Genomic DNA, 23,654 nt, shown 5'->3' with positions numbered 1-23,654 from the left:
CACACTTTTGGCTCAACCCCCTTGTCTCATCCCCACCCGAAACCTGTTGAAGAATGTGTCGCTCGCCAGGACACATCCTGTCCCTGCCAGCCTGACTGCTGCTATTGTATTTACCTTTTAAGAATATCCCATACACATTCCAGTTTTCAGAATAACCCCCAAGGTTGCCAACCACCCAAAATTAAAAGCAATTCAAATTCAGAGTAAAATACTAAAAGCAAGGATGAAAGTCAAAGTTCTACTTTTTAGGTGGGAAGAGTGAGATTCACAAACCCAGCATGAGCAACCCAGGAGTAGAGCCAGCAGTGCAATGCAGCAGCAAAAAAGTCTGATGCAGTTCCAGGTTGCTTTAATGGATGTGTAGTCTCCTGACTGTAAGAAGGCATATGGTGCCATTTGTTCATTTTGATTAGACCTCACCTAGATTGATTCTGAACACAGAAGTTTAAGAAGAGTATCAACAGTCTGGAAGGTGTGGCAAGAAGTGTCCTCTGAAGAATGTCCTATGATGAATTGGGGGGGGGGGCTGATGGTTAAGAGCACCAGGAAAGCCACCCAAAGGGCTTGTTTCCTTTTGCCCAGAGGGCAGGATATGGGCCATCAGGTTCACACCACAAGGAACAGAATTGGGCATCACAAAGACCTTCATGCTGGTGCCAGCTGTGAGGCAGACTCTGTCTCAGAAGGTGATGGACTTCTTCATTGGAGGCTTTTAAGCAGCAGAGGCGGGGGGGTGGGGGTCCCCCACCTATCTGGGATCTTGTGGTAGAGGAGATTCCTGCTACCATCTGTTGAACTTCCTTCCTCTTCTCTTGTTCTGCACACTTTCCCACCTGCTGTACCTGCCTTAATTTCCTCCAAGCAGAGGCTGGCTTTCCATCTGGGACCCCCAGTGCTCATCTGGTGGTTGGTAGCTGCTGCTTTTCTGTCTGCATCTGCTGCAGAAGAGGAGGCTGCCCAGGGGTCCCAGGAGCCCCTCCTGCCCTTGCTAGTCCATTAGGCTGCAGCAGCTTCCAGGATATGCCTTTGCACGGGCTCTTAATCGGCTAAGCCACTAGGTGGTAGTGAAGCAATGGTAAGCTCTGTTGTCCCCTGACTGCCAGGTTGGGGGGGGGCGTTCCTTGAAGGCAGTCATTCACCTTGCCAGATCCAAAGTCTTCCCCCCTCCCCCTGGAGGTGGGGACATGCAGGGTGGCATCGCCTGCCTCCTTTTCCAGAGGAGGAATCCAAGAGAGAAGGCTGAGCAGCAGCTTCCAGAGAGCTCCCTTCCTCCAGCATGAAGAGCGTCGCCCGTCCTTCTGCCCTTCTGCTCTGCTTTCAAGCTGGTAGGCTGAAACTCTCTTCTCTGATGAGGGTCAGATTCCATGGAGAAGGAAGTTTCTTCTTGGGAATTTTCAAGGTGGGGGGAAGGGCCTGGGCCAGAAGAACCCCCCCTTTCATGGTGGGTTTAGGCACCCCGTGGCTTTTTAGGGCTGGTTGCCACTCCTGGGGTTTCCACAGCCTCTCTCTAGCTTAAGCATGGCCCAATTCCTAGCCACGACAGGGCAGCTGGGAGGGAGCAGCCCCAGAGATTCTGGCCCAGCAGGATCAGACCCCAGCGAGGGAACAGGCCCTTCTGGCTGATGCACAGATCCAAACAGGATGACCCAAGTGTTCATTTGGCAGGGATACCAATAGGAATACCAACTCATGCACTCTCTCGTGAGCAAGGGCCCGATCCCACTCTTCCTTGGCAGAGCACCCTGTTGGGGTCAAGAGCGTTACTTTCCCCTTCTGGCTCAGCCGTGGGAGTCTCGGAGCGGGGCCTGTCCAAAGAGCAAAGGACCCGCTAGGGCAGTGGCTGCTGTTCTTCCTGCTTTGGGGTAGACTTTGGCTTCCAGGAGCTTGTCCGTTTAAAACCAACTCTCTCAGGAAATGAGGAAATGGTCGTCCCACATCACCCGTTTTCTTGGCAGGCCGGGGGTGGGGGTGGGCAGAGATGGCCAGAAACCCCCACAGGCCCTTTGCAGTTCCAGCCAGTCCTACAACTGCAAAGCCGCTGACAGGAACCTGTTCTTGTTGCTTTATGCACAGTTGGTTGATCTTTCAATAATTTTTGTAATGATACATATAATGAACCCAAACACTAAGAGCTAAGAAACAAAATAGCAGCAGCTGAATTCATAATACCATTAAGGAGATCAGACATGTAATCAAAGGAAAGAGTGAAAAAGGAGTGAAGAAGAAGAGAGAAGGCGTCCAAAGGGGATGTGGATTCTGGCAGAGCCCACACGGACGGTTCATGCAAACCGTCCCAAAGAGGAGTCCCAGATCTGAGACCTTTTGTTTTCTGTATGCTGCTGGACAAAAGGAGCCCTTCCCTAGGTGTCCAGGGAAGAGAGGCCCTCTGGCCAAGAAGAGTGATTGGGGCAGCTGCTCAGTCCTGCCAGGTCAGCCACTTGGCCTCCAACCAGCCACGCAGGTCCAGCTCCGCTGTCCCTCTAGCAAATCCCAGGACAGTGGCGTACAATGGGTGCAGCGTGGACCCCTGAAGACTTCAGAAATGTTTCTAGGATCAGGCTAATGTGGGGCAGGGTGCCTGTGGGGCAAGGCCAGGCAGGGCGTTTAGTGCTGATCCTACTGATGGCTCTGGGCAGCTGCCATGCACTTTGGACAGAGGCAGCTGGCGTCCGGGATGCCTGGAAAACAAGCTTAGGGAGGGTAAGATGCAGGCTGAGGTCCAAGGAGGGTGGATTCCCATTGCCTTGTGTGCAGTTCTCTGTTCCAGTCCTCCATAAGGCCACCCGTATTGACCATCCCCTCATTCAGCAGAGTCTTACAAGAGCATATTGTAGGTTTGGGGAATTGTACTGAACTACAAGATTCTGCTACAAGCTTCGAGTTTCAGAAGCACTTGAGGCTGCTGGGCCATAGACAGAGACCAGGAGGTGCCATGCGTTCAGCCATCCTGCTGAAGGCAGCAGCAAAAACTGATATTTCAGGAGGGGAAAAGGCAAGAAGGTCTGTCCCCTCTTTGCCCATCCATGGCAGAAAGGCCCCAGGCCACCCAGCTCTTCTCCAGCAACTCTGGGACCCCAGTTTTAATACTGCTGATGGGAATGTTGTTTGTGGAAATATGGCGGCAGTCTGAGCTGTAGTTCTCCACACAATGCTGAGTTGGGAGAAATGAGCCACTTTGAATCTTGCCAGGGAAAAAGCCAGGAGATATTATGTATGTAGAAACTAAATGATTTGGCTTTGCTCAGCTTTGGTCCATTTGTGCAAGGACCAGGTGGCCTCAGCTTTTGTCTTCTCTGCAAAGATGGGACAGAAAGATACAGAAACAGAGCGACCTGCAAACACCACTTTGGCCGAGTTCCTATCATCATTTTTACCATAATCAAGAGAACCTGAAGAAATGTTGCTGGTCATTTTCTCTTGCTGGACAACTGAATATGACCTCACATGATGGCACCTGGGATTTCCCACATCAGGAGGAAAGTTGGAGGCTTAGCAAGCGACCTTGGGTGGTAAATTGCCACCCATATTCACCACATGAAATTGACTGAGGAAGCCATTTCAGAAGCAAAGGGTGGGAGTGGGTCTGTGCCCCTGGGCGGCAGCAGCAAAGCCCTCCAGAGGATACAGCCCCTGAGGGTCCTGCTCCACCCCTCTGCCCCCAGGTGACACGGGCCAAGCTGAACAATAGGCCCTGCTTGGCTGCTGTCTCACGGGGTCCCTGTGTCTGGGATAAAAGATCCCTTCTGGGGAGGCCCAGCACAGCCCCTCGTGGCTAGATGGACAAGTGGAAATGACACCCTTCGAGACAGAGAAGCGCATTCCTGGAGAAGGCTGTCCGTGGCTTCTGACCCCGATGGCTGGGTTCTCTCTTCCCTGTGGGAGGCCTTGTGCCATTGGATGTCAGCTGCTGAAGACAGCAAGAGGAGGGCAGCCCTGTTTAGGGAAGTTTTTAACGTTTGATGTTTTATCCTGTTTTAATATTCTGTTGGAAGCCGCCCAGAGTGGCTGGGGAAACCCAGCAAGACGGGCGGAGTAAAAAATTATTATTATTATTATTATAATTGGAGCACTGCCCTTTCGCTCAGGTCCTACAGGACTTTGGGATCCTCCCCAGGGACACAAACAGGCCCTGATCAGATGCTCATCCCCAGCAGTTCCTCCCTGTCTCACTTGGCATGTGTGTGCTTTTCAGTCTTTGCCTTGGACCAGCTGAATTGGTGCACAGTCTCTGACAAAGAGCTTGCCAAGTGCAGCGACATGAGCAAAGCCTTCTTCAGGGCCAACATTCGACCCCTGCTGACTTGTGTGAGAGGTGTCTCAGCCAGCGACTGCATATCGATGATCAATGTAAGTCTAACTTGCTTGGGTCTGGGTTTGGGGAGGGGAGGCAACATTTCTGGCTATGACTGGATGGAAGTTCTGGCCCTGCCTGTCCCCTCGGGTGTAGAGTCTCTTCTTTCTCAGGCAGTAAAAAGGTAAAGGACCCCTGGACGGTTAAGTCCAGTCAAAGGTGACCGGGGTTGTGGCACTCATCTTACTTTCAGGCCAAGGGAGCCGGTGTTTGTCCACAGACAGCTTTCCAGGTCATGTGGCCAGCCGAACTATACCACTTCTGGCACAACGGGACACCATGATGGAAACCAGAGCACACAGAAATGCCATTTACCTTCCCACCACAGCAGTACCTATTTATCTACTTGCACTGGCATGCTTTCGAACTGCTAGGTTGGCAGGAGGTGGGACAGAGCAACGGGAGCTCACCCCGTCACGGGGATTCGAACTGCCGACCTTCCGATCGGCAAGCCCAAGAGGCTCAGTGGTTTAGACCATAGCGCCACCCGCGTCTCAGGCAGTACCATCCTATGGATGTGTTAGGAATTGCTGGGGACCACAGCAAGAGGTGTTGCTGGGCTTGTGTCCTGAGCACTCAGCGGCTGCCCCGCTTCCCCTTCCGACAACCTGATGCCAGCTGGGCTGCACTTTGCTGATGCTGTCAGAGAGACAGGGAGGTTGGGAGATCGGCTTCCCCAGCCGTTGTGAAGGAGAAAGTGGCAAGCGGCGGGCTTCTTCCTCCCTGCTGCTTCCCTTAATTGCCAGGCAGGCAGGTGTGCAGAGCACAGGGTGATGCCTTTGCCTCTGTTTCTTCCTCCAGTCTCATGTTTTGAATCCTTGTTTCTTCTGCTCCCCCTTGGTCACCTCCTTCCCTCCCTCAGGCGCATCAGCAAGGCCAGGCTAGGCTGGTGGCTTGGCTGTGCTGAAACATTCCTGTGGCATTCACCCTGTTGTTAAATGACTATGAGGTGGGCAGGATCTGGGATCAGCCACCAGGAGGAGGGCAGCTCCTTCTGGCCAGGAACTGAACTTTGCTAGCCAGGGCTGTTGTGCAGATGGGTGAGATATGGGCAGACATATCTTGCTGCCTGTGACGTACCTTCCTTGGTGGTTCCTTGGGGATTATAGGTCAAGGCGGTGAAACCCCATTGTGGATGTGGGAAAGGTCAGCCTCCTGTTTGAGAGGCTCTCTGGCTTTCTGTATCCCACTGGGCTGAGCCTGTGACTGACAGCCTTATTACGGGGGTGGGGGGTTGCATCCAGATGTCGTCATCCTGGCAGATGGGCAGTTCAAGGTGGAACTCCGCATGAGAGAGAAGGAAAACCTTAGTGAGCTGCAGGATTGGCAGACCAAGTGTTGCTACTCGAGAGCAGGATTCCCCAGAGAGCCTGCTGAGTTGAGGGAATGTTTAGCCCAGGGAAAGTGGGGGGCATTTTCATTGGTTCTCTTTTGCTATTTGTCTCCAAAGGGAAACACGCTGCACCTCTTTTTCTTAAAAATCCATATTTTTTCCACTTTAGTAAACTCTTTTCTTGTTTCATGACCACTGTGTGGTCTCAGCTTATTTTTAACACTCTCTCTACCTTCACACTACCTTCAGAGGCTTCAATGAGACCCCTGGGAAACTTGGGGGCTGGTGGCTTTGAGGAAGCCTGGTGGAAATGGCGACCCGCTTACCAAAATCTTGAAGGAGGGAGGCTGGGCTGGGCAGAGGGGTCTCTTGGCATGAGCCTGCAACTCCCTTCCCTCCTAAGGGGCTGCCAAGCAGGTACCTAAAATGCCCTCCCGTTTCCTTGACAGGCAAGTGTGGCGGATGTGGCAGCCGTGGATGGCGGCACCATTTATCAGGCTGGGAAGGAATACAACCTGAAGCCAGTGGTGGGAGAAGCCTATGGCCAAGGTAAGTGAGTTGTTGCCAGCATCCGTCCCTCTGTTCAGGCAGGACCCAGCAGCTGCTCCCCTTGTGTGCCACAAATGCCTTTTCTGCTGATAACACATGGGTGCTGGGGGGAAGATCAGTGCCACATAATCTGTATGCACAGCCATCTTCCTTGCATCCAGCCTCACAACGCCCACGTGGAAAGAGAAGCACTGGTATTTTCATTTTGTGTGGAGGAACTCAGTGGAGAAAGTGACTTGGCCAGTTCAGTCCAGCAAGGCCAGCACTGGGAGGCAGGATCTCTCTGAGCCAAATCCAGTTCACTCACTGCCCACCTGGGCAACGGCTCTTCCCACTTGCAGCAGCAATTGATTCCAGCAGGCCAAGTCAAGCACTGAGCACGGTTCAAATGTGCAGAACAGCCAAGTGACTGTGTGCATGAAAACCCATGCTGACTGGACAGGGTTCCAGTGGCATCCACAGTGCCATCGTGCTGAGGCCCTGGAGGCGCAAGGTCTTCCTCAGACTGACAGGCCCCCTTCCCACTATCCCTGTGCAGATGTTGGCACGTCCTACTATGCAGTGGCTGTTGTGAGAGCAAAATCCAGCTTGACTATCGACAGCTTGCTGAGGACCAAGTCGTGCCACACGGGCATCAACAGGACAGCCGGTTGGAACGTCCCCATTGGCTTTCTTCGTGACAGCGGCCGGATGCCAGTGATGGGCTGCGAGGTAGCTGCAGGTGAGGCCTGCCTGCAAAGGGCTGGTTGAGGACATGCCACCAGCTTCTGAGTTGCAGAGAGTCAAACTGCTCCTCTGATCAGTTGCACAGATGACCATACATTTATGTAATATTCTGGACTGGGATTGTGGTTGAGTTGCAGCTGGCATAGAAACACGCCCATGTCCTGCCAAAGGAGGTTTTTGTGTGCAGAATTTGACCATGTTCTCTGCAATTGCCAAGTCCAGAGCCTTGCTTTGCTTTGCAAAAGTCCCAGAGAGAGAGGGTTCTCTTCCCACCCCACAGTTTGTGTGTGTGTGTTGGGGTCGGGGTCGGGGAAGGCGCACAGCATCACCTGCAGAGCCCTGAACATGCTGGGTCCTGATGTACTCAGTTGCACACACAGAAGAAGACTCTCACTCCCCAGCATTGGTTTGCGCTCAGCACAGAGGGAAACGGGGGTTGTGTGTGCATGTGGGGCTTTGTGGCTCCTTGGCTGGCTGTGAGCTGCACAGGTGTGTCCCTTGAGCTGGGCCAGGGGGCTCTCTTGGCCAGAGGGAGGGCTGTCCCTCCTTGTGTTCAGATCTCCTTCCAGCCTTGACCGGAGCCCAGCAAGGCTGCTTCTCCAGCTGCTTTCTCCCCTGGGGCCAGGGGTGGCAGCGGGGCTGCTCTGGCCTGGCTTGTGGGTCCAGCCCCTCACTCCTCCTTCTCTTCCAGCCGTGGGCAACTATTTCAGTGCCAGCTGCGTCCCTGGAGCCAGTGGAAACGGCTACCCAGCTAACCTCTGTGAGCTCTGCAGAGGAGACGGGGCCGGCCGGGGGAAATGTGAGCTGAGCCCCAACGAGGAATATTACGACTATATGGGCGCCTTCAGGTACCTTTGGGGGACAAGAGAGTGGGGCCCGTTCCCCTGGAAATCTATGAATGCTGAGGAATAAAGAAAGCTTGGCTTATTATATGACATGAAAGTAACAGAATATATCAATGCTGCTTCTTCAGGCAGCAACACTACAATTGAAGCAGGCAGCAAACCCTACAACACCCTGTGCTAAAGTGGCAATCATTCAGGTTGTTACGGAAAAATCTAGGTGTGAGGCTGCTCAGTCCCCCAGCTGGTTGGGCAGAGCTCACAGGTCCCTGCGGGATAAAGGAAGGATTCCAGCCACCAACCAGAGCAAATAGCTGTAGACCAAAGTTTATAGCGCAATACAGTGATACCTCGGGTTAAGTGCTTAATTCGTTCCGGAGGTCCGTACTTAACCTGAAACTGTTCTTAACCTGAAACACCACTTTAGCTTATAGGGCCTCCTCCTGCTGCTGCGCCTCCAGAGCACAATTTCTGTTCTCATTCTGAAGCAAAGTTCTTAACCTGAAGCACTATTTCTGGGTTAGCGGAGTCTGTAACCTGAAGCGTATGTAACCCGAGGTACCACTGTAGGTTGAAAGAAGAAATTTGAACCCTGAGGAGCGTCTCCACCCCCATCCTTCTGCCCGGACGCTGAGGTCCAGTGCCGAGGGCCTTCTGGCGGTTCCCTCATTGCGAGAAGCCAAGTTACAGGGAACCAGGCAGAGCGCCTTCTTGGTAGTGGGAGCCTTCTCTGGGAGCAGCGGCCAAAAGCTTCTCACCACGCTGTGCTTCTGCAGCCATTGTGGGGCCTTGACTGTGCCTCGGTTTCCCCTCAGGTGCCTGGTGGACGGAGCAGGGGAGGTGGCCTTTGTGAAGCACAGCACAGTCGCCGAAGCCACCGAGGGTGAGTCAGCTTCTGCCAGGGGGAGCCGGTGGCCTCTTGGGTGAAGATTTAGGCATGTGCAGGTGATGGGAGAGGGACCGAAGAGGGGGTACTGACTCCCTTTCCAGGAGTTGAATTCTTCATGCAACAACATTGGATTTATGGGTCAGGAGGGAGTTATTCCCTCTGCTTCTCTAGGTGAGAAGGGAAACCTCACCTGGGGAAGGCACAAGGGCCTTTCTGCTAATGGTTCTCCTGGGGCAGTTTTTGAAATAAATGGAACGCAAAGGCATGAAGCAAGAACAGTGACAAAACTGCTCAGCTTGGCACAGTTCCCTGTGGTCTCCCTTTCAGTGGTGCCCATGGGAGTCCTGGTTTGCAGGAAGGGGAGCTGTCCCCGGCCTATGTGGGTCAGAGCCAGTGTGGTGTAGTGGTTAAGAGCGGTAGTCACGTAATCTGGGGAACCGGGTTCGCGTCTCCGCTCCTCCCCATGCAGCTGCTGGGTGACCTTGGGCCAGTCACACTTTTCTGAAGTCTCTCAGCCCCACTCACCTCACAGAGTGTTTGTTGTGGGGGAGGAAGGGAAAGGAGAATGTTAGCCGCTTTGAGACTCCTGCAGAGGAGTGAAAGGCGGGATATCAAATCCAAACTCTTCTTCTTCTTCGTCACTGCCTGTGCTCTGTTCTGCCTTCCAGGCCAAGCTCCCCCCTCGTGGATCCCGCCGGGGCTTCAGGCCACGGACTTCCAGCTCCTTTGCCGGGATGGCAGCAGAGCGGCCGTGACGGAGTGGAGGTCCTGCCACTTGGCCCGTGTCCCTGCGCACGCCGTGGTGGCCAGGGAGGACGCGAATGCCAGCCTCATCTTCCAGCTGCTCAACCAGGGGCAGGTGGGTCCCTCTGGCTCCCCGGCCCCCTCCCCGGCCTCTGCTTCAGCTGCTGGCCTGACTGGAGATGAGGGGTGCCCACCCCACCCCACGGCCTGCTGCATCTCCCAGTGTCCCCTGCTCTGCAGAGATGGAGAGGAAGGCGGGATGCTGAGCTTCTCTGGGCTCTTCTCCCTCAACTGCAGACTTGGGGGAGATTGTGGTGTTAAGAAGAGCCAAGTTTCCTAACCGGGACTTCCTTTTCTGTCATTGTTGCAGCAAAGGTTTAACACCGAAGGTGCTGATTTCCAGATGTTTGACTCTTCAGCCTATGATGGAAAGAATCTTCTCTTCAAAGACTCCACCATGGAGCTGGTTCCTATTGTGGGCCAGTCCTACCAGGCCTGGCTGGGGGAAGAGTACATGCATGTCGTGCGGGGACTGGACTGTGACCCTACAAGTATGGGGCATCTGGGGTTTGTCTCTCTAGGGAAGAGTGGTGGCTCCTTTATCTCAGAATCAGCCCCTGGGTGGAGGGGAGGCCCTGGGAGTTGGGTGGGAGAGAAAGAGCCACAAGGGCTGGGCAGAGGGTCAGCAATGGGCAGGGCAGGCAAACTAGCCTGGGTGTCTGTGGTCAAGAAGGCTTCGTGGTGAGAGCTGCCTCCTGTGGGAGGGAGTTCCACAGGGGAATTCTGTGCTGTGTGAAGAAGGGCTTCCTCTCATCTGCCTTCCAATGTTCAGCTTCAGGCGGGGTCCACCAGTTGTAGAGTTAGAAGAGAGGGAGGAAACTTTCTCTCTCTCCACTTTCTCAATGCCAGGCAGAATTTTATAAACTTCTATCACGCTGCCTCTTCCTTGCCTCTGGGACTTTTTAGTTTAAAGAGAAGTCCCCAGCACTGCAATCTTCCCTCGTAAGGGAGGGGCGGCATCCCCTGACCGTTTTGGTGGTGCTTTCCTGAACCTTTCCCGCCCAAGGTCCATGTGCTTCAGGGCCTTGATCTGTTTCCAGATGCTCTGACCCCCCACATTCTGCTCTCCTTAACCTGTGGCCCTCCAGGTGTTTCTGATGAGTGTTAGAGTCCCACAACATCTCACCTGCCTGATGGCAGCCTTTCTGAGAAGAGTGCACTTGCAGCTTGGTGTTCTTTTCCCCCCCATGGCAGGCACTGAGTTTCTTCTCAGTGTCTTTGCACAAGGACCCCCAGGATCTCAGTCATGCCGCCCTCAGCGTGGGATTTGCTGGCCCATCGCTTGCTTGCCTGGGAGCTGGGCCTGCCGTGGGCCTGCCATGTTCTCAGCCGCTCTTTTTTCTGGGGCTACAGGGCTGCCTCCCTTCCTGCGCTGGTGCGTCTTGTCTACAGAGGAGATCTGGAAATGCAGCCAGATGGCCACGGCCTTCAAGGAGAAGCAGCTGAAGCCGGAGCTGCAGTGTGTTTCGGCAGAGAGTCCCGAGCAGTGCATGGAGCGCATCCAGGTGTGGTGCCGAGCGTGATGGGTTAGCCGGGGGGCTGCTGCTGCTGCCCTCTCCTGGCAGGGCCCAGGGGCACCTGGGCAGACCTCAGGTGGCCATCAGGGAGATGGGGAGGGGTCTCATCCCAGGGTCCTTGCCAGGCAGGCAGCAGGCTGTTTGACTAGGCTGCACGAGGATACCTGGCATGGGGTGGTAGTGTTCTATTGTATCTCTTTTTTCTATTTTCATTCTGCTTTCCAGGCAAATATTGTCTCCCAAAGCAGCTCAGGGCAACTGAAAGGGGGGTGGAGAGACAGACAGATGGAATAAAAGAGAGAGGCACTGCCCCAAGGAGAGAAAAGGCAGGAGGGAGAAGTGGGGGTGCAGGGGGCTGCGAAATGGTCAGAAGGGGAAGGGGAGCAGCTCTGGGCTCTGCATGCAGCTTCCATCCCGGAGGGCAACTCCAGGTGGGGCTGTGGGAGGGCCTCGCCCCAAATCCCGGGAGAGCCATGTCTGCCAGTCAGGGCAGACAGTGCTGGGAAGGGGAGGCAGCTGCCCAGGATCCTCTGCCAGGATCCTTCTAATCTTCCCTCCCTGTGGCCCTGGCTGGGCAGGGGAGCTGCAACGGCCCCCTCTTCCTGCCCTTGGTGATGGATGGGGCTTAACTCCCCCCCCAGGACCAGGGCAACTGGCCATGGGAGCCCAAGGGTTTGTTCTGGCCGTGGGGGGCAGGCAGGGGGAGCCAGCTCCTGGCAGCTGCTCCTTCCTGTTCTCCACATCCAAATTGGCGCCTCGACACAGCAGAATCAGTGCAGTGGCCCTGAAGCACCGGGCGCCAGTTGGGGCAGTGGGGGCCTTTCTTCTTCTCCCCACTCCTCTTCCATTGGGGGTTTGGCGCCATTTGGACGCACAGCCTCCCAAGCACATCCCTCCAGGTGCAAATGCCTCTCACCTCACCAGGAGCACCAGAGCTACTAAAGGAAGCCATGCTGGCCCTTTGCCTTATTCATTCAGAATAATGACCAGCAGCCAAATAACAACGTTAAAAAAATCACAAAACCTGCACCTGTCAGAACCAATAAAAGATGTTGGGTCAAAACAGCAGGTGAAGCCCAGAGCATCACCATCAATGAATCCCAGGGTGGAGGTCTGGGGGGGGGGTCATTGGCGTCCAGAGAAGAGCCTTTGGCTAGTCTTGCCTTCACAGCCTGGCAGAGTTGCATGGGCACTGAGGTGGTCCTTTGGGCACTGAGAATCCTAGAATTGTAGGGACCCCTGAGGGACCTCTAGTCCCCGCCCTTCAGTGCAGGAATCTCAGCTCAAAGCATCCACAACTGATGGCCATCCAACCTCTGCTCAAAACACCACCTTCTGAGGAAGTCCACCGTCCACCGCTGAACGGCTCTTTACCCTCTTGAAGCTCTTCCCAGCATGTGCCATGTGATTTCAGACTGGGACTCTGGAATTCATGGCTTGCGCTCAGGGAGCCCTCCTTAGCCCAAGGGCAGTGGAGATGGAGTGAAGCAGAGGGATGTGAGCATCTGGGCATGGACTAAGCCGAAGCAAAGCTATCAGGCAGCCATGCAGGGCAGGATGGGTGTCACGTATCTGGTGGGGAACAGACCACCAGGCCACAGGAGGGCTGGCTGCACTGGCTTCTCCTTGCCACCTCCTGCTGGCCATCCCCTTTGGGTCTCAGCCTGCCCCTCTGCATCCATTTCCTTCTGTGACCTGTGAGCAAGACAGGACAGTGCAGAAGGGGGCCATTTGGGGACAGGCATTGGGGCAGGCAGGCACCTCCGCTCCCCCCCCCCCCCAACGTGACTCAGCCGGGTCTTAAAAGGATGTTTTGATTTCCTTTCAGAACAGAGACATTGATGTTGTGTCTCTGGCCGGAGAGGATATTTACACGGCTGGGGAGACATATGGCCTGGTGCCAGCTGCTGGCGAGCGTTACGCAGGTGAGGAGGCTGGCAGGACTGAAGGCCTCTTGTGTGCAAGCTGCTTTGTGGCCGGCCGGCTGGCGACTCAGTGCCCACAAACGTGGACACCGCCCAGCTGGGCACCACAGAGCTGAACCAAGGGATTCTCTAAGGACCTTTCCAGGCCTCCAGGAGGAGCCCCCAAGCACAAAGGTCCGTGGGGCAATTGGTGATTGGCAGCAAAGACGCAAAGAGCCTGGAGGCCTCAGATTTCTGGCTCAGACTGCGCTCAGGTGCTGATCTTCAAGGAGACAGGAGACCCACCGCACTCCTTTCCCCCTTGCTCTCTTGCCCCGTGGGGCTCACAAGCCGAGGGCTGCCTTCCGGCCTTCGTGCTGGGGCTGGGCTCCCCTGAGGACAGTTGTGGGCAACATGTCAGGCTCCTGGGTCACGCTGGCCCCAGAAGGTTTGGCCAGGGAGGACAAGAAAGGAGTCCTTCAAGAGCTGGGGGGGGGGCACAGGTTGCCCACCTGTAACCCCGACTGGGGCAGGGGCTTGCCTTGCCAGTCTCGTACTATGCCTTGGAGGGGCACTTTGGCTGCCAGTCTTTGCCCAGCTCTTCCTCTTTCCTCTAAGACAACAGTCATTCAACAAGGAGGACCCAAGGAGGGAAGCATGCGTGTCTCGGGGGGGGGGCGACCCTCCACTGTGTAAACAGAAATGATCCCTGTGCCACTGTGGTGCCCCTTGTCTTTCCTGACCCCTTCATTTCAGGCTCTTGTCCAAAATGCTGCTCTTTTTTAGAGATCCCCCTTTAAACAGCTCAAGGAGGGGGCAGAGGGGGCTCAGGGTTTCTTTTGTGCTCCCCCCCCCAGATGAGGACACCACCAGCACCTACTATGCAGTGGCCCTTGTGAGGCGGGTGGCTGATGACGCCTTCACCATCTACGAGCTGCAAGGAAGGAAGTCCTGCCACGCAGGTTATGGGACAATGGCGGGGTGGAAGATGCCCATTGGCCGCTTGCTGAAGAAGGGGTTCATCCGTCCTCAGGACTGCAACATCCCCAAAGGTAGGGGGCAGGAGGGGGCTGCTGCTTGGGACTCTGGGTTGACCCTTTGGGGCCAAAGGAGACATGGAGGGCATACACAGACCTCTGCTGGAGAGAGAGAGAGAAGGGGGAGCAAAGGGTGGAGGGGCCCTTGACCCCCCTTCTCCCCCTGCCTTTCTCCCAGCTCCTGCATGTGGCTGCCCCCCCCCAGGGGGTCATGGGACCACCACCACCAGGCCAGGTAAGGCAGGTGCTGAGGCACCCTCTGGCCCAACAGAGGAATAATAATAATAATAATAATAATAATAATAATAATAATAATAATTTATTATTTATACCCCGCCCATCTGGCTGGGCCTCCCCAGCCACTCTGGGCGGCTTCCATAAAAACCAAAAATACAATAAAATATCACACGTTAAAAACTTCCCTGAACAGGGCTGCCTTAAGATGTCTTCTGAATGTCAGGTAGTTGTTTATCACTTTGACATCTGCTGGAAGGGCGTTCCACAGGGCGGGCGCCACTACCGAGAAGGCCCTCTGCCTGGTTCCCTGTAGCTTTGCTTCTCGCAATGAGGGAACCGCCAGAAGGCCCTCGGCGCTGGACCTCAGCGTCCGGGCAGAATGATGGGGGTGGAGACGCTCCTTCAGGTATACTGGACCGAGGCCGTTTAGGGCTTTAAAGGTCAGCACCAACACTTTGAATTGTGCTCGGAAACGTACTGGGAGCCAATGTAGGTCTTTCAAGACCGGTGTTATATGGTCTCGGCGGCCGCCCCCAGTCACCAGTCTAGCTGCCGCATTCTGGATTAGTTGTAGTTTCCGAGTCACCTTCAAAGGTAGCCCCACATAGAGTGCATTGCAGTAGTCCAAGCGGGAGATAACCAGAGCATGCACCACTCTGGTGAGACAGTCTGCAGGCAGATAGGGTCTCAGCCTACGTACCAGATGGAGCTGGTAAACAGCTGCCCTGGACACAGATTTGACCTGTGCCTCCATGGACAGCTGTGAGTCCAAAATGACTCCCAGGCTGCGCACCTGGTCCTTCAGGGGCACAGTTACCCCATTCAGGACCAGGGAATCCTCCACACCTGCCCGCCTCCTGTCCCCCAAAAACAGTACTTCTGTCTTGTCAGGATTCAACCTCAATCTGTTAGCCGCCATCCATCCTCCAACCGCTTCCAGACACTCACACAGGACCTTCACCGCCCTCACTGGTTCTGATTTAAAAGAGAGGTAGAGCTGGGTATCATCCGCATACTGATGAACACCCAGCCCAAACCTCCTGATGATCTCTCCCAGCGGCTGCATGTAAATGTTGAAAAGCATGGGGGAGAGGACAGAACCCTGAGGCACCCCACAAGTGAGAGCCCAGGGGTCTGAACACTCATCCCCCACCACCACTTTCTGAACACGGCCCAGGAGGAAGGAGCGGAACCACTGTATGACAGTGCCTCCAGCTCCCAGCCCCTGAAGACGGTCCAGAAGGATGTTATGGTCGATGGTATCAAACGCCGCTGAGAGATCCAGCAGAACTAGGAAACAGCTCTCACCTTTGTCCCTAGCCCGCCGGAGATCATCAACCAGTGCGACCAAGGCAGTTTCAGTCCCATGATGAGGCCTGAATCCCGACTGGAAGGGATCCAAATGGTCCGCTTCTTCCAGGCGTGCCTGGAGTTGTTCGGCAACCACTCGCTCAATCACCTTGCCCAAGAATGGAAGATTTGAGACTGGGCGATAGTTGGCCATCGTGGCCGCATCTAAAGATGGTTTTTTAAGAAGCGGTTTAATAACCGCCTCTTTCAGCGGGTCTGGGAAGGCTCCCTCACGGAGGGAAGCATTCACCACCCCACGAAGCCCATCGCCCAGTCCTTCCCGGCTAGCTTTTATAAGCCAGGATGGGCAAGGATCCAGGAGACAGGTGGTTGGCTTCACTCATCCAAGCAGCCTGTCCACATCCTTGGAGGTAACAGATTGGAATTGATCCCACTCAACTTGACTAGACAGAACTCTAGCACTCTCCCGCCCCGGCCCTGCTCCCACGGTGGAGTCTACTTCTTCCCGAATCTGAGCGATTTTATCTGCAAAAAACTTTGCAAAATCATTGCAGGAGAACATGTGGCCCGTACTGGGCCCCGATGTTGCAGGTGGTTCCGCTAAAGCCGCCTGATACTGAAGCAGGCCAGTGATCTCCACCCCCTCAGTCTTGCCTGTGCTGAACAGAACTTGCCCTCTGGAGTCTCACAGCATTGTGGAATTGTAGAGTTGGAAGGGAGCCCTGGGGTCATCTAGTCCACTCCTGGTCTCAGGCAGGGAGTCTTCTCTGGCGCTGCCTGGGGTTGCGCCGGGGACCTTCTGCATGCCTAGCAGGGACTCTGTCCTTGAGCTGTGGCCCACCAGCCTCTCAGGTGAGTCCGAGTTTGGCCCAAAGCTCTACCCTCATCCTGGTTCATCCGGGACCTGATGAAGCCTCATGCATCCAGGCAGGGCCGGGCCCCTTCCAAGTCCCTCGTTCCGAGTGCCCAGCTGTTCTTGGGGCTCCTCCTGGCCTTGCTGAACCACACCCTCATGGGCTCATGCCCGGCTTCGCCCTCCTCCTCTCGTTCCAGCGGTGAGCACCTTCTTCTCTGGCAGCTGCGTTCCTGGGGCCCCAGGAGACGGCTACCTGGACAGCCTGTGTGAGCTCTGCATTGGGGACCTCAGTGGCAAATATAAGTGCAATGCCAGCAGCCAAGAACGTTACTATGGCCACGCTGGAGCTTTCAGGTAACGGGGACTGGCAGGGGGGTGCCAGCTGGCCTGAGCCTCATGTGCCTGGCAGGAGAGAGGAGGGGGTCTTTCCTCTTGCTTGCCACCCGGAAGGCTCTGGGGAGAGACTCTTGGGGCGTGAGCATGGGGCATTCCCTGAGACAGAGCGGCACATGTGTTGTCCAAGTCAGATGGCACTGATTGCAGCAGGAAAGGGTGTTTTCAGTACAGAAAAAGGGGGGATGTACTTGGTTCCTCTCAGCCCACAACCACAAAACCAACCATGGAAGTTGTTCACATCAGCCAAAGCTCCTGGCTGCCGCTGGCCATTCCACCGGGGGGGGGGGGGGGGTGGTCCGCATGCCTTGCTTTGCTGCTGCTAGAGGTCCTTCTGCCACCTGCTTCCCACTTGCCGTCAAACTCTTGGTGTTCTTTGCAGGTGTTTAGCTGAGGGTAAAGGCGATGTGGCCTTTGTCAAGCACTCCACAGTCTTTGAAAACACAGATGGTATGTTGCCCACTCCTGTATTTTATGCTCCCTCCCTCCCTCCCTCCCTTTCCTTGAAACCACTCTCTGAGCACTCTTGTCCTTCCAGGGAACAACACGGGCTCCTGGGCCTCCCAGCTGCGCTCGGGGGATTTCCAGCTCTTGTGCCCAAATGGTGCCCGTGCAGAAGTTAGCCAGTTTGCCCACTGTCATTGGGGACAGGTGCCCGCCCACGCCATCATGGTCCACCCAGACACAAATGCTTTGGCTGTTTTTGGACTTCTGAACATTGCACAGGTACCGGTTTATGGCTTAGAAGAGAGACAACACAAGAGGGCACCATCGCCATCTCCATCCTCCTGAGGGTGCTCTTTTCTCTCACTGCTTCCTGTTGGGCACCAGGGTGGCCAGTGGGAGGTGGGCCCCCTTGGCCTGATCCAGCACTGCCGGGCACTCCTTCTGTCTGCATTTGCTCTGGTGATTCTGCCCTCAGAGGTCAGGCTGGCAGCAAGGAGCCTGGTGCTCTCAGGAGGGGCCCTGACACCCCTTGGCACTCTGACCCCTGGTGGGGATGCAAGGTCAGACAGCGGAGGTCCCTGCTAGCTCTTGGATCCCTGCTTGGTTTTCACATGGTTTAGGTAGTTTATTCTGCTGCTGGTTTATTTGAACTTGGGGCTTATCCACCCTTTCCTCCGCTCTTTGCAGGCATGGCCCACAATTTAATGCTCTGTGTCCAAACACACACACACCCTTTTTGCTCTACAGCCTCCCCCCTCCAACCGCACTCTTTAAAGCTCAATTGGAGCAAATGGCAATCCAAAGGAAACCCCAACTGACATTTGCTCTGAGCGAGCACTAAAGAGTGGGTTTTCGTGGGGAAAGTTCTGAGGCAAAATAAATGCTCCAACACGGAGTGTTAAAGCCCTTACTGTTGTCGCTGTGTTGAGCTGCTCTGTTTCTGCTTACTCCCCTTGTGGGTCTGGATCAAAGAAAAAGGCAGGGTGTAAATGAAGCCCCCTTCTACCATCCACACTTCCTGCTCCTGAGATTTGTGGGCTTGGTTTTGATGCACTTTCTCAACCGTTTCCAACAATGTACCCTCATAGGAAACTCTCCACCCCTCCCACCCCACTTGGCACCATAGAGTTGGAAGGGACCTCAAGGGTTATCTAGTCCAACCACCTGGCAGTGCAGGAAATCCAAGACTACATCATCCCTGCTAGGTAGGCCATCCCAGTCTGTGCTTAACTTCTGGATGCAAGTGAACAAGAAATTAGAACATGGTCACAGCAGGATTGTGGAACAGCCGAGCAGCAGCATTTCTCAGTAGCCAGGCTTGGCTTTTGCTAAGATTTTTTTTATAAGCTTCAAGCGTGGAAATAGTAAATGGGCATCTAGGTGCCGTCAGCATGAAATGAAAATAAAATAAAATCAGGAAAAGGTTTCGGTAATGGAGGAGAAGGGGCAGATGAATGATGGGGCGGGGGGGGGTGAACAATGCAAAGGTTGTTGCAGAAAGGTGTAGAGCGGAGTTGCTGGTTATGTTTAAACTTTCATGGAAAAATCCAAGGAATCACAGCACTGCAGTGTCACCCATCCCTGGCAGCCCAGCAGACTCAGCCTCCTCCTTGGGTAAATATTTATAGCAGCACTGCAGGCTGTGAGTGGGAAGGATTCTTGGTCTGGAGGTGGCCCAGGAGCCTCCAGGCGAGTGAGGAATAATCTGTGATTCAGGAGTACAGATTAGGTTCATCTGTGATGCTACAAAGCAAAACGCTAGCAAAACTATCCATTTATATTTCCAGCACTTATGGAATGTTTGAAAAGTATAAATTGTCTCATTCAAAAATATGATCTCAAGAATATGATCTGAACCTCTCTGGGTTTTTTTTACATGAAATTAATTTCAAAAGAGTTTAAAATGCAGACAACAAAAAGGAATGAACACAAGACTTGATAAGATCACAAAAAGGAATCCCACTAAAAGTCGAAACAAAATAAAAATTCCTTCCAGTAGCACCTTAGAGACCAACTAGTTTGTTATTGGTATGGCTTTTGTATGCATGCACACGAAAGCCAAACCAGTAACACTTGGTTGGTCTCTAAGGTGCTACTGGAAGGAATTTTTTTTTATTTTGTTTTGACTATGGCAGACCAACACGGCTACCTACCTGTAACCCACTAAAAGTGTTAGTTGCTTACCTGAGCAGTTCCTGGTTGGCGCACAAATTTTCACTGGGTCCTCCAGTAGAGGTTCAGGAGGAGGAGGAGGAGGAGGAGGAAGAAGAAGAATTAGAATTTATTTATGCCCCGCCCACCCAGCTGGGTTTCCCCATCCACTCTGGGTGGCTCCAAACAGATTAAAAATAGAAAAAAAATCAAACATTAAAAAGTTCCCTAAACGGCCAGTGATAAAAACCACACTCAAGATGATAATAGAAAGCGATTTATTGGTGTACAAAGCTTCACTGAAAGCATGTTATCTTCTCAGAAGATAATGGTATTTTGAAGTTAGAGGAAAACAAAACAACTTAAAGCAAAAAAACTTTTTCCCTTCCAGTAGCACCTTAAAGACCAACTAAGTTAGTTCTTGGTATGAGCTTTCGTGTGCATGCACACTTCTTCAGATACACGAAAGCTCATACCAAGAACTAACTTATTTGGTCTTTAAGGTGCTACTGGAAGGAGAAAAAAAATTTTTGTTTTGACTATGGCAGACCAACACGGCTACCTATCTGTAACTGCAACTTAAAGCAATGCAGCATAGTATTTTTTAGAACAGTATCAGTTTAAAATGGTGTAAGCCTAGCACTACAATGGCAGTGACAGAGCAATCAGCCAGTGTTTGCTTAAGGTCAGAGCTCCCCCAATTTCTTCTAGTCCATCTAGTTGTGAAGCATAATTTCTAAGCATATTCACCTTTTGGAATTAAGTTAATAGTGAGCCAAACAAGGCAACCCAGTGTAGCGAACTTCTTGCTTCTCCCCGCTCTGGTGCTGGGAATCACAAGGTGCTGGGAACCCCCCTGCCTGCTCTCTGCAAACTCTGGCAGGCAGCAGCTCCTCAGCCCCCCCTCCAAAAGGAGAGGTGCTCCTGGGTGTAACCAGGGACCTCTGCTTGGCTTTCAGGACTTCTTTGGCGACCACAATGAAAATGGATTCCAAATGTTCAACTCTACAGCCTTCAAAGGGGAAGATTTGATCTTCAGGGACTCCACCGTTGCCATTGTGCCAGTTGGGGCGAGGAGGACGGCCATCTCCTGGCTGGGGGAGCCATTTGTGGAGGCCCTGCAGGGCCTGAGGGCTTCCCAGTGCTCTGGTGCAGGTGAGTCTGAGGAGCCCCATGGACTCCCCCCCCTGCCCTCTCCTGTCCCTGCAGCAGGGAGAAGTGACCCATGGACTATATCCAGCATGCCCAGTGTCTTTGTGTGGGTCCCCCCCACACCAGCATACTAGTTTATTATATGAGTTCCATTTCTGTCATTCCAATAATCGACAAAACTGGCCTGTCTCTCTCAACACCATGAATATGTCACAGCCTCCCTGCTCTCCATTGAATCAGTTCAGTTGATTTGTCCATTTCTGCCATTTCTGCCATTTCATTACTTTCATTCAACTTATATCCCACCCCTTCTCCCAAAGGAGCCTGGGGTGCAAAAACACCATTGAAACAATGTCCTTTTAAAAGCCTATGTGAATTTTTGTGAATGAATGTGTCTGGCTACTCCTGAGGGTCCCTGGAGGGGAGGGATCCCTGATCCTGGGCTGTGAGGGGAGAGGGGGCAATCCATATCCCAGTCCTAGCACTGAGCTGAGAGGAAAGAGACTGCTCCCCCCTCACCAATCTGGGGAAGGAGCGAGGGGAGGATAGGCATCTTGTCCCTGCATATATCTGGGCCTCAAAGGTTCTGTGGAACACAGTGATCCTCACGCCTTCCGTGTAGCATAGAAGTTGGTTTGCTTTTAAAATATTTTTAATTAATTTTTCACAAAGAAAAAAACTTTACAAATTTTACCATAAACCACAACTTACTTTATCAATTGACTTGGAAGTTTATAAACTTATGCATGGCATGGGGAAGGTAGATAGAGGAAAGCTTTTTCCCTCTCTCCCAACACTGAAACTTGTGGACATCCAATGAAACTGAGTGTTGGAAGATTCAGGAGAAAGAAAAGAAAATCCTTCTTCACACGGCTTAGTTAAACTCTGGAACTCCCTCCCACTGGAGGCAGTGATGGCCACCAACCTGGATGGCTTTAAAAGAGGATTCGACAAATTCCTGGAGGGTCAGTGGCTCCTTGCCCTCATGGCTCTGCTCTACCTCCACTGTGGGGAGCAGTTTGCCTCTGAATCTCAGCTGTCGGGAATCCCAAATGCAACTAGTGCTGTTACATGCAGGTCCTGCTTCTGGGCTTCCTACCAGCTTCCAGTTGGCCAATGTGAGAGCAGGTTGTTGGTCCTGCAGGCCCTTCTAATATCCTTATGTCCATATGTTACATTCCAGCTTTGTCAGTGAATGTCTTCCTCCTGCTGCTGATGACAAGTCTTGGTCTTGCTGGATTCTGCTGTCCGTGATCCATTGGCTGAATGCCAACATGCCAGGAGGCAAAAGGCAGCTGCAACATGGACCACCACCACCAAGTCAACAAACCAATCAAATCAGCTGGCCTGATCCATCTGGAAGAAGTGGAGCATGCTGGGCCTTCCTTTTTCCTCAGACCATAAACGATTTCCATTGTGGTGGGAACAAGCCTGGCCTCTCCAGGGCTCCTGCACTAGCCTTCCTTTCTCCTTCTCTGGCACAGTCCTGAGGGGGGGGGGGGCTCAGAAGCTTTTGCTTACCATTTTGGTTAATTATCATGTCGTTCAGAACTGACAAACTGGTTATTCATAACTGAGATGTGTTTGAAACAAGTTAACTCCAAGCGATGGCTTATGAAGCAGACTTGTTTCAACAAAGCAAATTTTAAAATAGCCACATCCTTAACTGTGCTTAAGTAAAAGGAGCAAAAGCTTCCAGTTTGCTCCTCACAAGCTTGGAGTAGGTGAGCTGGGGGGGGCACTTGTCTCCTCCCCTCCAAGACTAGCCAGGCTTCCTTGTGATGTCTGACTGCAGCCCCTTTTGGGAGACTTGGCTCTGCATCCAGAGATCGAGAAATGGCTCCCCTCCCCTTGTCTGCCTGCAGTTATGGCCCTGGGCTCAGGTGTGCTGGGAGGAGGCAAGGAGCTGCATTTCTGCCTGCTGATTGCTTGAAGAGCGTCACTGTGTCCATCTTTTTATACTAACTAGACTAACACAATTACTGTATTTATTAACTCCCTTGAGAGTCCCGCTATGAATAAAAAAGCAGGCTATAAACAGAATAAACAGGAGACAGAGGTGATGGCAAGGAAGGCATTTTCCAGCCCTGCCTATCTTGGCTATATGTTGCAGCACCTAGAAATCCAACGCCAAAGAGCCCTCCCATAAGCAACAAAAGGGCAAAACCTCTTAGTAAATGCCTGCAGTAGCTATTGGGAAGGGAGACAAAGTTAAGTAACTGCAGTTTCCAGGATTTTGCCACAACAATAACAGCAAACCTTAGTAACATGAGATGTCAGCCATACCTGCCATGGTTTCTGGGGCTGGAAAACTCACCTGGTTGCAGATGAACAGTCTGAGAAAGAATATACCAGCCAACACTAAGCATGCAGAGAACCCTCCCCAATGCTTTGGATGAAGCCATCTCAGCTTCACCAGACCTGCCTCGATTGGGCAGTTGTCCACTGGAAATGACGACAATCCCTAGTTGTCAAAAGCCAGCTCTGAAAAGGTTGAAATAAAGCATAATCTCCAGGCTGGGGCAGGTGCAGATAATCTGGATCAAAGAGGGTTGTCCTTCTGCCACAGACACTAATTGCACAACCCCACATCTCCGTGTGGTGGGAATCGGCACCTGTATCACAATTTCTTCTCTCTACTGATCAGCACAGGCCTCCACTGCACCTGTGCTCCAGCATGTTTTGAGGGGTGGAAATGGAAGGCTTGGCCTCCCCACTGGACACATCATTCAGTGCAAAGGAAATAGATGGCATCATCTGATGTCACATCAAGTGTGTGTGAGAGTGTAGGGCTAGGGGTTACTGAGAGAGGAGACCCGTGCCTGTCAGTATTTCAGCACCTGTCAGTTGAGGAATGGCTGACTTTCCCCCAGCATTCATGCAATTCCCTGAGCTGCTCTGCGGGAACTTTTCCATCTTGGCAGAGGATGGCCTTTGTTGCTTTGCAAATTGTGTAATCTGCCCAACACAGTGTCAATATTGAAGCACCACCGGAGCAGGTGGCATTCTCTGAGCCTCGGACAAGGAAAGCCGCCTCGTGCTGGTGAATTCTGGGCCGAGAGCGATGCCTCTTTGCTGCGGGGGCAGAAGAGAAATCCCCGCTTGCCCGGAGCTTGTTCTGAGGAGGCCTGGAACCCTTCCCTCGGACTCTGGCC

The 23,654-nt window shown here is 53.2% G+C and overlaps 1 protein-coding gene and 1 long non-coding RNA gene across 3 annotated transcripts; one reads left to right on the top strand and one right to left on the bottom strand.

Moving 5' to 3' along the window:
- Positions 1–21,816, top strand: MELTF (melanotransferrin). Of its 2 annotated transcripts, XM_083612629.1 has the most exons (16): positions 3–1,325; positions 4,193–4,347; positions 6,134–6,233; positions 6,772–6,954; positions 7,651–7,807; positions 8,617–8,684; positions 9,359–9,549; positions 9,805–9,985; positions 10,848–10,999; positions 12,840–12,936; positions 13,773–13,967; positions 16,554–16,710; positions 17,132–17,199; positions 17,288–17,475; positions 20,307–20,502; positions 21,683–21,816. In XM_083612629.1, exons 1-16 carry the CDS (start codon positions 1,277–1,279, stop codon positions 21,751–21,753), a joined length of 2,208 nt encoding a protein of 735 aa, XP_083468755.1. In that variant the 5' UTR covers positions 3–1,276; the 3' UTR covers positions 21,754–21,816. The 2 variants fall into 2 exon arrangements, with proteins under 2 accessions (XP_083468754.1, XP_083468755.1); XM_083612628.1 differs by lacking the exon at positions 21,683–21,816 and having other exon boundaries at positions 1–1,325; positions 20,307–20,988.
- Positions 21,134–23,654, bottom strand: LOC310762137. Its single transcript, XR_014547884.1, has 2 exons — positions 22,946–23,654; positions 21,134–22,904 (listed from the first exon to the last, which is right to left on the bottom strand). It is a non-coding gene; the product is annotated as an uncharacterized lncRNA (long non-coding RNA).

Source organism: Podarcis filfolensis (assembly GCF_964270895.1).
Source record: "Podarcis filfolensis genome assembly, chromosome: 5".
In the NCBI taxonomy this organism is placed as follows: domain Eukaryota; kingdom Metazoa; phylum Chordata; class Lepidosauria; order Squamata; family Lacertidae; genus Podarcis; species Podarcis filfolensis.
Note: the sequence above shows the minus strand (reverse complement) of the source record. Positions and strands in the feature narration are given on the sequence as shown.

Excerpts from the sequence above, each read along its gene's own strand:
- MELTF (XM_083612628.1), top strand. The coding sequence starts at position 1,277 with ATGAAGAGCGTCGCCCGTCCTTCTGCCCTTCTGCTCTGCTTTCAAGCT. Across the intron at positions 8,685-9,358 it reads AGTCGCCGAAGCCACCGAGG|GCCAAGCTCCCCCCTCGTGG; the intron begins GTGAGTCAGCTT and ends TCTGCCTTCCAG. Across the intron at positions 17,476-20,306 it reads GACTTCTGAACATTGCACAG|GACTTCTTTGGCGACCACAA; the intron begins GTACCGGTTTAT and ends CTTGGCTTTCAG.